This window comes from Gracilinanus agilis, chromosome 2 (assembly GCF_016433145.1).
Source record: "Gracilinanus agilis isolate LMUSP501 chromosome 2, AgileGrace, whole genome shotgun sequence".
NCBI classification, from domain to species: domain Eukaryota; kingdom Metazoa; phylum Chordata; class Mammalia; order Didelphimorphia; family Didelphidae; genus Gracilinanus; species Gracilinanus agilis.
In genome coordinates this window covers 47,635,956-47,650,978 of record NC_058131.1, presented here as the reverse complement: position 1 = coordinate 47,650,978, position 15,023 = coordinate 47,635,956, and the positions used below count along the sequence as shown (strand labels likewise).

The 15,023-nt window shown below is 40.8% G+C and overlaps 1 protein-coding gene across 1 annotated transcript in view; it reads left to right on the top strand.

Annotated features, from left to right (window-relative positions):
- WWP2 (WW domain containing E3 ubiquitin protein ligase 2) overlaps positions 1-15,023 on the top strand; it is a 118,612-nt gene that overhangs the window by 20,487 nt on the left and 83,102 nt on the right. The window contains exons 4-5 of the mRNA XM_044663139.1: positions 5,686-5,823; positions 8,267-8,363. Of these exons, the coding sequence (XP_044519074.1) occupies positions 5,686-5,823; positions 8,267-8,363 (235 nt within the window). The remainder of the gene's footprint in view (positions 1-5,685; positions 5,824-8,266; positions 8,364-15,023) is intronic.

Here is a 15,023-nt window from a genome sequence, read left to right as displayed (position 1 = left end):
TTATGTTAGCTCGACCTACCCATGAGCAATCAATGGCTTTCCAATTGTTTAACTCCAGTTTTATTTGTTTGGAAAGTGTTTTGTAGTTGTTTTCATATAATTGCTCTGTTTGTTTTGGTAGGTAGATTCCTAAGTATTTTATATTGTCTAGGGTGATTTTAAATGGTGTTTCTCTTTCTACTTCTTGCTGCTCTAGTGTGTTGGAGATGTATAGAAATGCTGATGATTTATGTGCATTTATTTTGTATCCTGCAACTTTGCTAAAGTTGTTGATTATTTCTACAAGCTTCTTAGTTGATTCTCTAGGATTTTTTAAGTAGACTATCATATCATCTGCAAAGAGTGATAGCTTAGTTTCCTCCTTGCCCACTTTGATACCTTCAATTTCTTTTTCTTCTCTAATTGCATCTGCTAGTGTTTCTAGTACAATGTTAAATAATAGAGGTGATAATGGGCATCCTTGTTTCACTCCTGATCTTATTGGGAAGGCTTCTAATTTATCCCCATTGCATATGATGTTTGTTGATGGTTTTAGGTATATACTGTTTATTATTTTTAGGAAAGGTCCTTCTATTCCTATACTTTTCAGTGTTTTCAATAGGAATGGATGCTGTATTTTGTCAAAGGCTTTTTCAGCATCTATTGAGATAATCATGTGATTTTTGTTTGTTAGACTGTTGATATGGTCAATTATGTGGATAGTTTTCCTAATGTTGAACCAACCTTGCATTCCTGGTATAAATCCCACCTGATCGTGGTGAATGATTTTCTTAATTACTTGCTGGAGTCTCTTTGCTAGTATTCTATTTAAGATTTTTGCATCTATGTTCATTAGGGAGATTGGTCTATAGTTTTCTTTCTCTGTTTTTGATCTCCCTGGCTTTGGAATCAGTACCATATTTGTGTCATAAAAGTACCCTTCTCTTTTAAGTGTAAGTTTATATCTCACATGTAAATGTGAAGTCAGGAAACTGTTTTATGTGTTGTCTAGTGACTTATCCGTGTGATGATGTGTTACATACTTACTCCACCGGAATTCTTTTGCAATTAGCATGTACTGCTTGGATGGAATCTAGTGTTGTGTGCAGTGAGAATTCTGTTGGGTGTAAGTTATCTATTTCCAAATACATGTGTCCAACGCTGATCCGATGTTCCTCTTCACAGTGTGGATGTCCTCCTTACGATAGATGTATTTGGTCACGGATGTCTTTGTAGTTCTCAGGTTTGCTGTCCTCATGAAGATCTGCGAAGTCAGCAACAAGTGAGACATTTGATGCACCCGTGCTTGTCAACTTGCACTTGTGTTGTTTTGATGCACCAGCGCTTGTTAACTTTTGACTTGTGTTGTTTGATGCACCAGCGCTTGTCACCTTCTGACTTGGGTCAGGAACAAATTTTTAAATGTCTATCAAATATGATTATTTTCTCTTCTTCTTTTCTTTTGTGATTTTAATAAAGATGATTATTATAGGTAACAAAAAAAAAAGAGTTCGTGATTAAGTCTTTGTGCTTTCATTCATTCGCCGTCATCAGTTTCTAGATCTGGTATTGATTGCAAATCAAATGTTGTGCCTTCTTCCTTCATTGATTCTTTTCCATTGTCATAATTATTTACAGATGATTCTTCTAAGTGATTGAGATTGGGATAATCATTTGGGTGTAAAATCTGATTGTTTACTGGCTCTTGGTCTACTTCTGCTTCTGACTCATGCTCTGATTGTTGTTCTGATTGTTGCTCTGTTTCTATGGTTTTATGTATAGATTTTGGATTTTCTGAGGACTTGCTTGATTGATCAGTTGGTGCTAATTGATTTTTGTGTTGTATAGTTTCTGGGTCTTGTGGTTGTTGTTTTTGGGACATGTCTTTAGCTGGCTTGACATGGGTGACATGGAACCACGGATCTTTTCCTTCAATTTTGATTGCACTTGGAGTTGTTAAAATTATTTGTAAAGGTCCAAGCCACTTGGGTTCTAACACAGACTTCCTAGCGAAGTTTCTGGTGTAAACATAATCTCCGGGTTGGAAGTTGTGTAGATCAAAATCAAAAGGTACTCTTTGATGTATCAAGCCTAATTTGTGAAGCTGATTTAATCGTTGCTTGAGCAATTTGATATATTCGTATAGCTTGCATTCCATACCTAGGTGTGATAACTTGTGAATGCTTTGAGGTGCTTTGCCATGGAATGGTGGATGTCCATACAGCATTTCAAATGGTGAAATATGTGTGATGCTGTTGGGTTGGCTTCTTAGGTGGAATAGTGCTAATGGCAACGCATCAGGCCATTTCATGTGAGATTCTGCTCATAATTTTGCCACAAGATTTTTTAGAGATTTATTCACCCATTCAATCTGTCCGCTGGACTGCGGTCTAAATATTGAGTGAAGATGTCTCTTAATTCCTAATGTTTCATAAACTATAGCTACAATCTTATTTGCAAAATGGGACCCAGAATCTGATGCAATATGTAATGGTACAGAGAATCTAGGTATTAACTCTCTTAGTAAGATTTTCACAACAAAAGCTGAGGTGTTACGCTTTGCTGGAAAAGCTTCTGGCCATTTAGTTAATCTATCCACTATTACTAAAGCATATCTATAACCTTTATTCCTACTACAGAGAGTGTGTGCACATGTGTCAGAACTTAAGGAATTTATTATTTTTTTGGGTGGGGGCATGAATCCCTCCACTGACATGGATTATAAATTATTTTTGCTTTAGTAGGTCGTCTTTGTGAGTTGCCATGGCAGAGAAACTCACTACACTTGTGATCAGCCTGGTGATGAGCCCTTCTAGTCTTTGGTTGATAGGCACACTCATTCCTGGGACTGTACTTGAAGCCCTACCACCTTATTAAGAACAACAAGGACTGTCAGTTCATTGGTATAGCCTTTCAGATCCAGGGGCACATCTACATCAGTGAAGCTTCAGAGGAGGAAGCTAATGAAAGGCCAAAAGGTGTTTGCTCATGACTTTCTCTTTCTTTGCTGGTTGATACACCATATGGTTGGTTTGGAATAAAAGGAATAAAGAAGAAGGGCATCTTGATTCTAGGTGTCAGGGCTAGTTTATTTTCAGTCTGTTGAACCTTTTGCTAAGATTATCTCAAGGGTAACAAACCAAACAACCACCAGCCCTATAACTTAGAAAGTAGTAGGTCTATGCTGATTTGTGAGGTTGGCATAAACTCATATCCTGGGCAATAACTGAATTCTCCCGCCCTAGTATTTCCATTTGTATTTATGCCTTGTTCTGTCCTATTTTCACCTGATTTATTTCAACCATTCTGTAAGTTGGCCTCCTGTCCTGAAGAGGCCCCATGATTAGAATTGGAGGGTGACAGATCAGTGGGTCATAGTTGACAGAGACTCCGAAACATTAGTCAAAATCTGGCTTCAGACATTTCCTAGTTTTGTAACCCTGGACAAGTCACTTAACCCCTGTTGCCTAGACCTTACTGTTCTTTTGCTTTGGAATCAATATTTAGTATTGATTCTAAGGTGAAGGGAGGATAAAAAAAACCAAACAAACATAAAAAACATTAGTTATAGAAAGTGACAAGTGTTTTCTAGTCATTGCTGAGGGAGCAATGTGGCCTTTGTTCCATGTGGTTCTTTCTACTGATAGAACAGACAGAATTGGTCCAATTGGAAACACTCCCAGTTAGAAGCCCCGGCTGAGGCCAACTAGCCCATGCCATCAAGGGGATAACTTATACTTAGTTGGCATTACTGTAGTAATTTAAAGGAATGGGTTAGAAGGCATTAGGAAAGAGTGAAAGAGAAGAAGGAATGTCTGTTAAGTCTGTCAACTTTCCTGTTGGGTTCCAGAGGGAGGACAGCTAATGCTTCTATTTAGAACTCCAATTCCATGGTGAATTTTCCAGTCACACACACTCCTCCTAGGCTCCACTGGGTACCCTAGCCTGTCATGCAATTAGCTAATCACCTTCTCTTAGCCCCATTATGTATTGTATAGTTCCCCTGCTCTGTGGTTTTTTTTTGTAAAGCAAGCTGAAGAATGGAAGATTGTATTCTCAGAGGTTTAATAATAAAAAAAAAAATACACATAAAAATACCTCCAGAGTGAAATGAAGATAAAATGTACTGCACAGTATTTTGTGCGCGCGTGCATGTGTGTGTGTATGTGTGTGTTTTATAAATAAAATAGATCTGGCTAGAAACAGTTAGTGGAAAACAAGGAAGAAAAGCAAAACTGGGGCTATGAGATACTGGAATAAGCAGATTTGGGCCAGTGTTATCACTGTTGTCTTAAAAAAAAGCAAACAAAAATCCTTCATTAATGCTTTTTACTTTCACACACCTCTTCCTCCCCCATTGATTCTTTTACTTGTGACCAAGAAAAATAGTAAGCAAAAACATCTGCAGTGACTGGGCCTGAGAGTGTATGTACCCTTCTGACCTAGTGGTCTCTACCTCTCTGGCTTCCTGGGGAGAGTCAAGGCACAGGTATGCCTACATAGGCTATCCTTTTTAAAGGTCAGGCCCCTTTGTCTCATGTGAGAGTCCAGTAGCAGTTATAATATCAAAGATGTCCAGAGAGAGGTTCTTGCCCAGTGGTCTTTGACATTGTTGTCTTTGTTTAGAAGATGATGTCATAAGATAGAATGAATATATCTATGGGTTGGTTATAGACTGTTCCTCTAATACTTTTGCTTGGTAGTTAATGAAAATGGTTATCACAGTGCTCAGCTCCATCAAGAAGTATCTTGGAAACAAATCAGAACACATTGTTTTATTCCGGTGTATCTGGTTGCTGCACCTTAAGGAAAGCAGAAAAAGAGAAAGAGGTCTGCATAAAGGCCTCTAGACTTGACAAGTAAGGGAAAGTTCCCTTTAAGGATTAGGTAGATTTAGATTAATTAGAACTCTTTAGGGAAGAAAGAGGAGGATTGGAAGGGAACTGTTAATCAGACTTGGAATGAGTGGACACTGAAGTTGAAAAGAGATCATTCTAAGACAAGTAAAAAGTACTACGTCTTAGAAAATGAGTTATGGGACTTATTACCAAGAAGTGATAGTGGCTGAAAATATTAGTAGAATAAAAAAGGCATTAAAAATTGCATGGACAGTATATTTGTACTAAATAATTCCTGGAAAAGAAAGGAATTAAGACTGATTATATATTATGTTTTACTTTCAAGACCTTTATAACCACATTTAAATATCATATTTGCAGATTTTTTTTGGTATACATAGAATATTTGCCACAGACATCATCAGTGTTCTCCCTTTTGTAACAGGCTCATAGATTTGACTCTTTTGAGCCCTTTCCTTAATTTCAAGAGCTTCCCTCCTCTCCATCCCAATCCCAGGGCCAAATCTTGACTCTTCTGCTGTCATAGGACTCAACCAGTGAAGAGTTGATCATGTTCATTTCCTTTTGTAGCTGGAAGGAATAAACTCCACTAGTAGGGTTAGTTTGCCATTACTCTTGAGGGAGGTGTAGTAGATACTATTTGAAAATTCTCTCAAATCTCCTTTTTTTCCCCAATATGTCACCTAACTTCTAGCCCTTCTTTCAGATTCCTGTAAGAAAAAATAGGATTGAAACAGAAAAGACAGAAAAAAGAAAGAGTTAAGTAAAATGGGAGGCTTTCAATTGAAAAAAATCTTTAATGGTGAAATTGGTTTGTTCTCTCTGTATTGCTTTCTCTATCCAACAGTGGAGAACACGCAGCTGACTCTGAACCTGCAGACAGAGAACAAAGGCAGCGTTGTCTCAGGCGGAGAGCTGACAATTTTCCTGGACGGACCAACTGTTGATCTGGGAAGTGTGCCTAACGGCAACGCCGTGACAGACGGTGAGTGCTGCCCCACTGCACATGGTAGTGCCTGAAGAGGGGAGTGGCAAGGCTTAAGATGGGGGTTGGGAGGTGGAGGAGTGCTAACATCAGGCAACCTTATTCTTTGTACCTCTCAATCAGTCCTGGTCCATATCTGGCTCTAGTTTCTTTTTAGGTGAAAGGTACCAGAGCATCTTGGATTCAGTAAAGAGCTGGGTATATTTTCTGGTTTCAGATTTTATGTCTAAGTCAAGAATCTGGGCTTTCTATAACCTGGTTTTCCCAAGACTTAACTTGATTGAGGATGTATATGAAATTTAAAAGTGAATGCTTGTCTCTCTGGTTTAGTAGCAAAGGCAAAAAGCTACATTCAGTCCCTGTGAATTTTTGGAAATAGCTGTTTCCTCTTGCTCATTTTTCCTCTTCCTTATGTAGTTGTGCCTAATGGAGAGATCTGAGGATATACTGTGTGAATGCACGTCTTTGGAGATGGATTCATCTGTAATTCAGATACTTATAGGCACTAATATTTTAGTGTATTCTTGATCTCCTCAGCATAGTCACTGCCTTCATGGAGTAGATTTCAGCACCCCTAGGCTATTCTTTTCTCTGTCTTTTAGTATTTCTTCATAGAGAATCCATCCTTCATGCTGGAGGCCTTTTTCTGGTTTGTGAGTTAATGTGTCGTGGATACCAGTGCAACATTTTGGTTGTCCATTGTTGTCTGTCATTCTTACTGAAAGACAGATCAGCCTTGCTTCCCAGCTTAACAATACAAATCTAACAAAACATGTACAGAGCTAGAAGAGATGAACATTTAGTTCACTTGCTCTACTGTGAAACTGGATCTTTTGGATCCAGAAAGAAATTATTTCATGAATCCTGGCCCCTGAAATGAATTAGTTTTCCTCATACCTCCTTTGCTAAGTATCTTGTTGCATTCAGTATGACCAAAGAGTTTTCCTTGTCCCAGAGAGGCTCTCTGTAGGACAGAGGAGGCAAAGTTCTGGGTATTCTGATTCTGGGATAAGGAGATAGAGCAGTGGTTCCCAAACTATTTTGGCCTACTGCCCCATTTCCAGAAAAAATATTCCTTAGCACCCCCTGTCACATACTATCACTGCCCCCTTACAATTATTCACCGCCCCCAAATGCACCTGTGGCCATCACTGCTCACCTGGATTGCTGCAGCACCCACCAGGGGGTGGTGGTGCCCACTTTGGGAATCACTGAGGTAGAGCATGAGAACCATGAAGGACAGACAGACAGACAGACAGATAGACGTGCTCAGAAACTAGACCCTCATTTGCTTGGCTGAATGAAGGAAGGGTTCCTGAATTGGAGCAGGCTAGGAGAGTGCTGAACAGGACTAAGGGAGATTGGCAACATAGCTTCAGGGCCACTTTGGGTCCAAAGATTAGGGTCTTAGTGGAGCATTTCCCACAAATCATTTTCTCCCTGTGTTTTCATACACACTTGCTCATTTTCTGTGACCTTGAAATGAATTTCCATTTAAGAGACCAAGATCCACTGAGGTTTTACATCTCAATGTGGTCTCATCACAGCATAGGGGTTAGGGGTGGGGATCAGGGAAGCACAAACTGGTAGAACCTCCTGAAGAGGTAAGGTTTAGAGCACTCTGGTAGATAATGTCTCTGGTGGTCAGGACCCCATCTAGTTGAGTTGGAAGAGACTCATTACCAAGTGGCTCACAGGCTATTGACTTTTGCAGCCAGAGTATCCTTTAAAAACTGTTTACCGAGTTGCCAAGAGGTTGCATTTTTTTTTTTTTTTTTTTTTTTTGCCATTGGAGGGACTATTCACACCTAGGAAATTACAGATCTTAAAAGTATCTAAAAATAAGCATAAGATCTTAGAATGATAAGATATTAAAGCTGTAAGGCACCTCAGAGATCATCCCTCTCAACTTATAAGTGAGAATATGGAGGCCTAGAGTCATAGATTTAGAAGTGGAAAAGGCTTTAGAGGCCATCAGTTGAGTTCTACTCCTTTGTTAAACAGATAAGGGAACTGAGACACAAAGAGGTGATAACTTGCTGAGGGGTCATATGGCAAGTAAGTATCTGAGATAGGATTTGAACTCCAGGATTTCTCACTCCAAGGGCAGCACTCTTTCCATTGGGCCACCACGCTATTTCCCAAGACTTAGGAAGGCCTAGAGCAAAATAACTCTTTTCCCAAGATTTGTGTTTATGCTCTCTATTTCATGTTGACTCTAGTCAAGTCTTCTATATCTATCTCTTTGTCCATTTGCTTCTACTTGGGTTCTCTCTCCTAATGGCTATAGGGTACTTGGGTTCCAATGTCCTTTATTTAATTTTCCTTTGATGGTTCCTGAAACCAGGGTTCTGTCAGCTATGGAGGGGGAGGGGGCCTTAGCCCTATTGTAGTGATTGAGGGTCTAAACTTTCTGTCCTCTTTGTGTGGATATCCCTATCAGGAGCACAGCTACCTGGGAGAGAGCCCAGTGGGACAGCTCCAGCGACTGAGGCACGGCACCAGCCGCCCAGCACAAACTGTTTCGGAGGCCGATCCAGGTATGGATTTCTTACCCCTAAACATCAGGAGCACCCAAAATAGAGGAAGGTCCTTGGCATTATTGAAAGGTGTAGCTAAGAGGCAATTTACATAGGAAAGTTTTCAGAAATTCCCAGTCTTAAGAATTAAAGCTTTTTCTGGTGGTCCAGAGGTGAGAGGAGATCCTAGACCTTTGGGAAAGGCAGGAGTTTAGGCTTATTGGTAGGGATGGTGGTTGCCAGATTTGATTATTCTAAGTGACTAGTTTTTTGGAGGGCATAGAGGAGATCTTGTCTTTGTCCTTCATCAGGTGCTGTTACATCACCCCTTTTAGAACCACAATATGGATGCATATATATCCCTTGGAGTTTGTGTCATAATGTGTCCCATCGCTCTCATTATAAGTGATTTCATTTAATTTAGTGAAATTTCCATTCTATCCTTGGGTTAATAGTGAAAGAACATTCCCATGGCAACAGTTATTGGGCAGAGAGTAGCTGTTATGACTGTATTGATGCTAGAGGGATTGGAGGTGGGGACTACATGACTTGTTTATCACAGTATACAAAGTCTCCAGGCAGTTTATGGAAAAAAGCCATCTCACTGTGGCTGTCTGGTGTGTTCCTTAGGGAGCAGCTGATGGATTGATTGGTACAATCCCCATTAGTCTTGGTAAATTTGGACAAAATTTTCCTGAGGCAGAAACACAGAGAAGCAGCAGGCTTTAAAAAGCAAAAATAATTATTGCTTGTGCTTGTGTGACTTCCAGGGAACAGGCATGGCCTTTGGAAATGTCCTGCTAACCATTTCAGTTGACCACAGTGGCCTAGACTGGTTTCATTGGTTGATGAGGTTGAGGCATTTTTACATTTCTATAGTTTGAGAAGAAGGTGGAAGGGAGACTTGGTATTTGGTTTGCTTATGTACATTGTCACTAAAGTCATCCTTTGAAGAGATGGGATAGTCATGTTTACGCATGATTTGTTAGGCAGCTTTTTAAAAGTCTGAACGGGGAGCAGTCAGGTGGCTCTGTGGATTGAAAGCCAGGCCTAGAGAAGGGGAGTGTCTAGGGTTCAAATCTTGTTTCAAATACTTCCTAGCTCTTCTGCATTGGAACCAATACTTAATATCGATTCTAAGATGGAAGGGTAAGGGTTTTTTTAAAAAGTCTTGATCTTGCAGTACTGAGATGGATGGTGCCATTAGCAAATCTTATTTCAGCTAAAGGAGCTTTCATCATGGGAAATACTAGATCTGGTCCCAGGCTAAAGTGGTAACTAGATATCCATGGGGAGGGAGGGACAGCTTAACCTTCTCACTCATTGAAGACATTGCTTCTTTCTTATCTTTAGCTACAAGTATTTGGGAGTTCCAGTTGGTTTAGAAAGCTTTCTTTGTAGCTGACAGAGCTATTACTCCATTTTACTTAAAGGACAAGGGGGGGATTTTAATGGGTAAGCTGTCACAGTACCTTGAATATGCTCGGATTTATGTATTTGACCTTTGCCCCCAGAATTTCTCCTAAAGATTAATTTAAGGGAAAACGCACACACACACACACACACACACACATACATGCACACACACATGCACATGCATTCTTTTTCTGTATTGTAACTTATTAAAAATTAAGTTAAAACATCCGCTGGACTCTACCACAAAGATAATTCTATTTTGGAGCCTTACATATTATGGAAGTCCAGTAAATACTTATTGCTTTGTGATGGACAAAGTCATTTGTGTATTCATGTAAAGCCCCATGTGGATGACCAGACTACAGCATTGTATGGCCAGTAGCAATATTTTTCTATAGGTAACCATTTGCATTTCTGGGATGATGCCCTTGTGATCTGGGCATGCTGTGGGTATACATGATAGCTGCTGCCATCTTCCAGAAAATCATTTGGAAGATACTTCTGGTTGGGTAGCATGTTCTGAGCCTCTCAGCTACTCCACATTTTATAGTTGCTCCTCCATCTGGTAGCAGTTAATGCAGTAGCAGATTTGGGAGTTTGAGTGAGGGGGAATTATTGCCTAGAGAGGCCTCAGATGTAAAGATGGGTTGGTGCAGGGAGGAGGGAAATCCACCTTTTACCTTTTCAGTGATAGCACTTTGCTCTCCTGCCCCTGGAGCACAGTGAAAGATTAGCTTCTTTGCTCAGCCCCCCAGACTAAATATTTAGTTCTCACTGTCTGAAGGGCAGGTTTTTCTTGGACTTAAATCATGCCAGGCCCCTTGAAAGAGACTGAAATACAGATGCATACTTAGTGAGGACAGTGGCATTGTCATAGTGTCATGGTGTTTCGTTTAGCTTTAACTCTGATTGGATTTGGTCTTAGTGGCCTTCTGGTCCTAGCAGACTGAGATCATCAGGCAACAGCTAACTCCTGCCTTCTAGGCTAGGACTTAAAGCTTTGTTTTCAAGTGGGATCACTGCCTGTGCTTACAAATTTTGTGGATGAAATGTCTTCATAGATTCCATCTGATTTCCTGTGAGGGGGCCAATGCTGAGGTGTCCTAGCAATGTACTTGGCTTGAATTGTTTTGGGAACAGGCTTACAAATCAGTGGATGTGTTTCATGATTTAAAAGAAGACAGAGGGGGCAGCTGGGTAGCTCAGTGGATTGAGAGCCAGGCCTAGAGATGGGAGGTCCTAGGTTCAAATCTGGCCTCAGACACTTCCCCGCTGTGTGACCCTGGGCAAGTCACTTGACCCCCATTGCCTACCCTTACCACTCTTCTGCCTTGGAGCCAATACACAGTATTGACTCCAAGATGGAAGGTAAGGGTTTAAAAAAAAAAAAAAGAAGAAGACAGATATTTCTCAATGTTAGGAAGCATGAGAGGGGAGGTTTGGGGGCTGAAAAGGTACCCCTCAGTGCTTTCCTCCCAGTGAAGACATACAAATTTTAGAGCTCATGCCTCTCCAGGCCCACTAATAGCTAATGTGTTCCTTTTGGTTTATTTAGGAGAGACACATTGTGGCAGCATCTCTAAAATGATGCTTCATGGCCAGCATAGGATTGAGGAGTTAGAGCTGAAAGGGGCTTTAAGCCATCTAGTCTAAATAGTCAATTTCTTCATTTTACAAATAAGGAGATTGAGGCTCTGAAAGGTAAAGGGCCCGATCAGACCCAGGGATAGATAGAGGTCATGCCCAAGCCCTCATGCTCTGATCCCAGTCTTGCTCTCTTGCTACAGTCTCACAGTTTATCGTCTACTTCCTTAAACTGTCATGTAGAAACCTGTTAAATTTCTGAATTTATTTTGTGGGAGGAACAGCTACTCTGGTAAACTATTTATACTAGAAGTTGGGTAAATGAATTCCAAGCAAAAATTGAAGAGTATGGCATCTGACAAGTAACTGTCATGCTACTTAGTAAGTCCTAAGTGTTTCATGTCTTTGGGAATCTGATCAGATTCAATTCTATAATTATTCATTAAAGGTCTACTATGTGCTTGATGTTGTTATGTGAAGGATGGCAGGACGGAATCCCTGCAAAATACAGGGTCAGCCTCACCCAGAATTCCAGGGGACCTTCCCCCCCCCCCCCCCGGAGAACTTTGGGTGAGGGGACAGTTGAGAAAGGTTAGTGAGTTGCTTCTGGGGGTTTATGTTAGCAGATCTCACTGCTTACTGCTCCTGACTTGGGGGTTCACCTGAGAAGGCCATTGTGGCTAAAGCCATCGTGGTTTCTACTCAGGAGTTAGCCTGCTTAGTAGGATTAGTCCTTACCAACATCAGTACAACAATTATTTAATGATTTAGTGATTAGAAATATTCACTATTAACAAGAGAGCCAGTTTAGCCAAGTGCCCTTCACCCCCTCCTGTGGGGGAGAAGGGCAGCTTCAGCCTAACAGATCAGGGTTACCTTTTCCTTATCCAAAACCCAATTACCCCTTCTAGCTTTTCCCTTTCCTTCTTAATATAAGCTTTACTTTCAATATCTGTGCCTGGGAATTATTTGGGGATACTCACTGCTCTTAGCTACCATCCTAGCTTGAATCCTCTCAACTCCCAGTTGTTTTTTTTTTTAAATTTTAAACCCTTAACTTCTGTGTATTGACTTATAGGTGGAAGATTGGTAAGGGTAGGCAATGGGGGTCAAGTGACTTGCCCAGGGTCACACAGCTGGGAAGTGCCTGAGGCCAGATTTGAACCTAGGACCTCTTGTCTCTAGGCCTGGCTCTCAATCCACTGAGCTACTCAGCTGCCCCCTCAGCTCCCAGTTTTAAGAAGATCAGATCCATCTCAGTCCTCAGCATTTAGATAACTAGCTTCTACTTATTCCTCTATCAGACTTGTGGGGAATATAAGTTAAAGAAAGGGAACATCATTGAAGTTCAGCTTCAACAGAAACTTGCCAGAAGAACCTCAGCTTGTCTCCATTATCCCAACTGAAAATCAACTGTTTGGAGGGAGGGGTTTGAGAGTCAGGAGTGTCTAACCCCCTCCCTTCTCACTGAAGCCTGTCAGTCAGTATCTGTGACTTGGAGGTTATTGGCCCTGGCATAATTATCTGCTTTCCCAAAATATCTGTTATTTATCAACATAACAATGCAAAGGGGGATTGGGAGTTAGTTTCTCTGTCTTGAAGATCTTCATGTAGGAACTGGCTGTTTGACCATATGTTGAGGGGCTGCTTATTCAGGAGTGGGTTGGACCCTTTCCAGCTCTCCATCTTGGATCTGCTCTGATTCTGAATACAACAGACATATAAGATAGAGTGCTTTTCTTCAGAGCAATTTACTGTCTTAGGAGAAGCCATGTGCATTGCTTAAATAATAATACGAGATCTTATTTGATCAGGACCCTGAGAGGCAGTAATTTGAGAATTAGAGAAAGGATAGGCAGTGTGGGTTTGAAGTATTTGGGGGAGACTTCTTGGAGGAGGGATGAGGATATAAACTGGTGGAACTTTTCATAACGCACAATAGCTCAAAATCACATCTGAGGATAGTTGAGGAGAGTCAAAACATCTGGAAGGAGGGGGAAGGAAGATTCACCAAATATAGTCTAAGCTTATCCTGATAGCCTTCTTCAAAGTTACTATGACATTAGAAAATGAGTGTGAAATTCTAGACTTTGGTGTGGAAAGCCATGATGTTGGGGGGGCCTTTCATTAGTGACTGAATTCTCATCTACGTGGGATTTACTTCCACTACCATGTGAAAGTTGCAAGGAGTTTCAGGAGAGAGTAAATAGGTTATTTCTGAGAATCGGTTTACCTCTGCACTTATCCAGGTGGCTTCTCAATTAGTTAAATGATTCCTTAGCAAAAAGACCTTCTTCATTTCCAATAGCCACCCATAGCATACATCTTACTTTCCTGATGGAGAATGTAGGAGCCATAGAAGTTAGAAAAATTTGGATCATTGAATTTAATCTCTATTATCAAAGAGATTTTCATGAATAATCCTAAATGTATGAGGAGTTTCCCATAGTTAAGATATTATGGTGAGTTTTTGTTTGTTTATTTCATTTCACTTTTTTTCCTTTTGGTTTCTATTTCATTGAAAATGTATCAAGTATACCAGCTGAATAATTTTATCTGTAGTAACCTCTGAAGATATAATAGACTTGTAATATTCTAGATGTGAACAAAGCTCCACAGACATATGGAGACCTCTAAATAGTTGGCCAACTGTGTCTGCAGACTGCCTGCCCCAGAATGGTTAGGAAAATAAACTCAAGCCGGGTGTGAACCCACTGGGAATATTTCATTAAATCAAGGGAAGGCAGAAGTGGGGGATGGAGTTGGGAAGGGGGGTAGTTAGTGTAAGCAGGGAAAGAGGAACCAAGCCTCTAGACATGGGACTTAATCTCTTGTTCTTTCATGGACCGCTAGCCTTCTTTCCTTGACCCAGAATGGAGGGAGCCAAAGCCACTTGGTTGGGAATTTCCATTACTTGCGAATGATGGGATATATGGTCAGCATGAAGTTGAGTTTCTCACCTGTTGATATTTTCTACATGGTGGTTCCTATTCCCTTTCTGTATGCTCTGTTAAAGCCCATTTCTTATCAGTGGGGAAGAGAAATGAATATATGTAATATGGCAGAGACAACAATGATGCCAACTTCACCAGTCGACCTGCTATTCTCACTCTTCTCCCCCCCAGGCAACACCCATCTTTGTGTCTTGGCACAGGCTGTCCCTGAGGTCTGGGTCACTTCTCTTCCTCACTTCTGCCACTGGACTTCTCTGGCTTCCTTCAGGACTCAGTTCAAATTCTACTTTCTGCAGGAGGTCTTTCTTGCTTCCTTCTGGCTGCAAGTACCTTTCCGTTTCAGATTACCTTCCATCTAGTCTTACTAGTCGCCTGTGTATAGATGTGTTTTTCCCCATTGGAACGTGAGTTCTTTGAGGGCAGAGCTCATAGTGTTGTTTTCAAAGCTATGTACAGTCTCACTTGCTCAGCACAGTGCTTGCCACATAGTAAGCAGGCCTGAGTAGCTGCCATCTATAGAATGAAACCAAAAATATTGGAAATGAGTCTGTTTCTATTTTTTGAAATTAAGACTTCCAGTTCTTGTAGGAGTTGCTTCATCCGTTTAGTTGATAGGTGTCTGTCAAGCTCAGCTCTGTGCATTGTTCAGGGTACAAAACACAGCCAAGCCTGGAAACAGGAGGTCCTGGGTTCAAATGTAGCCTCTGACACTTCCTACTTGTATGAC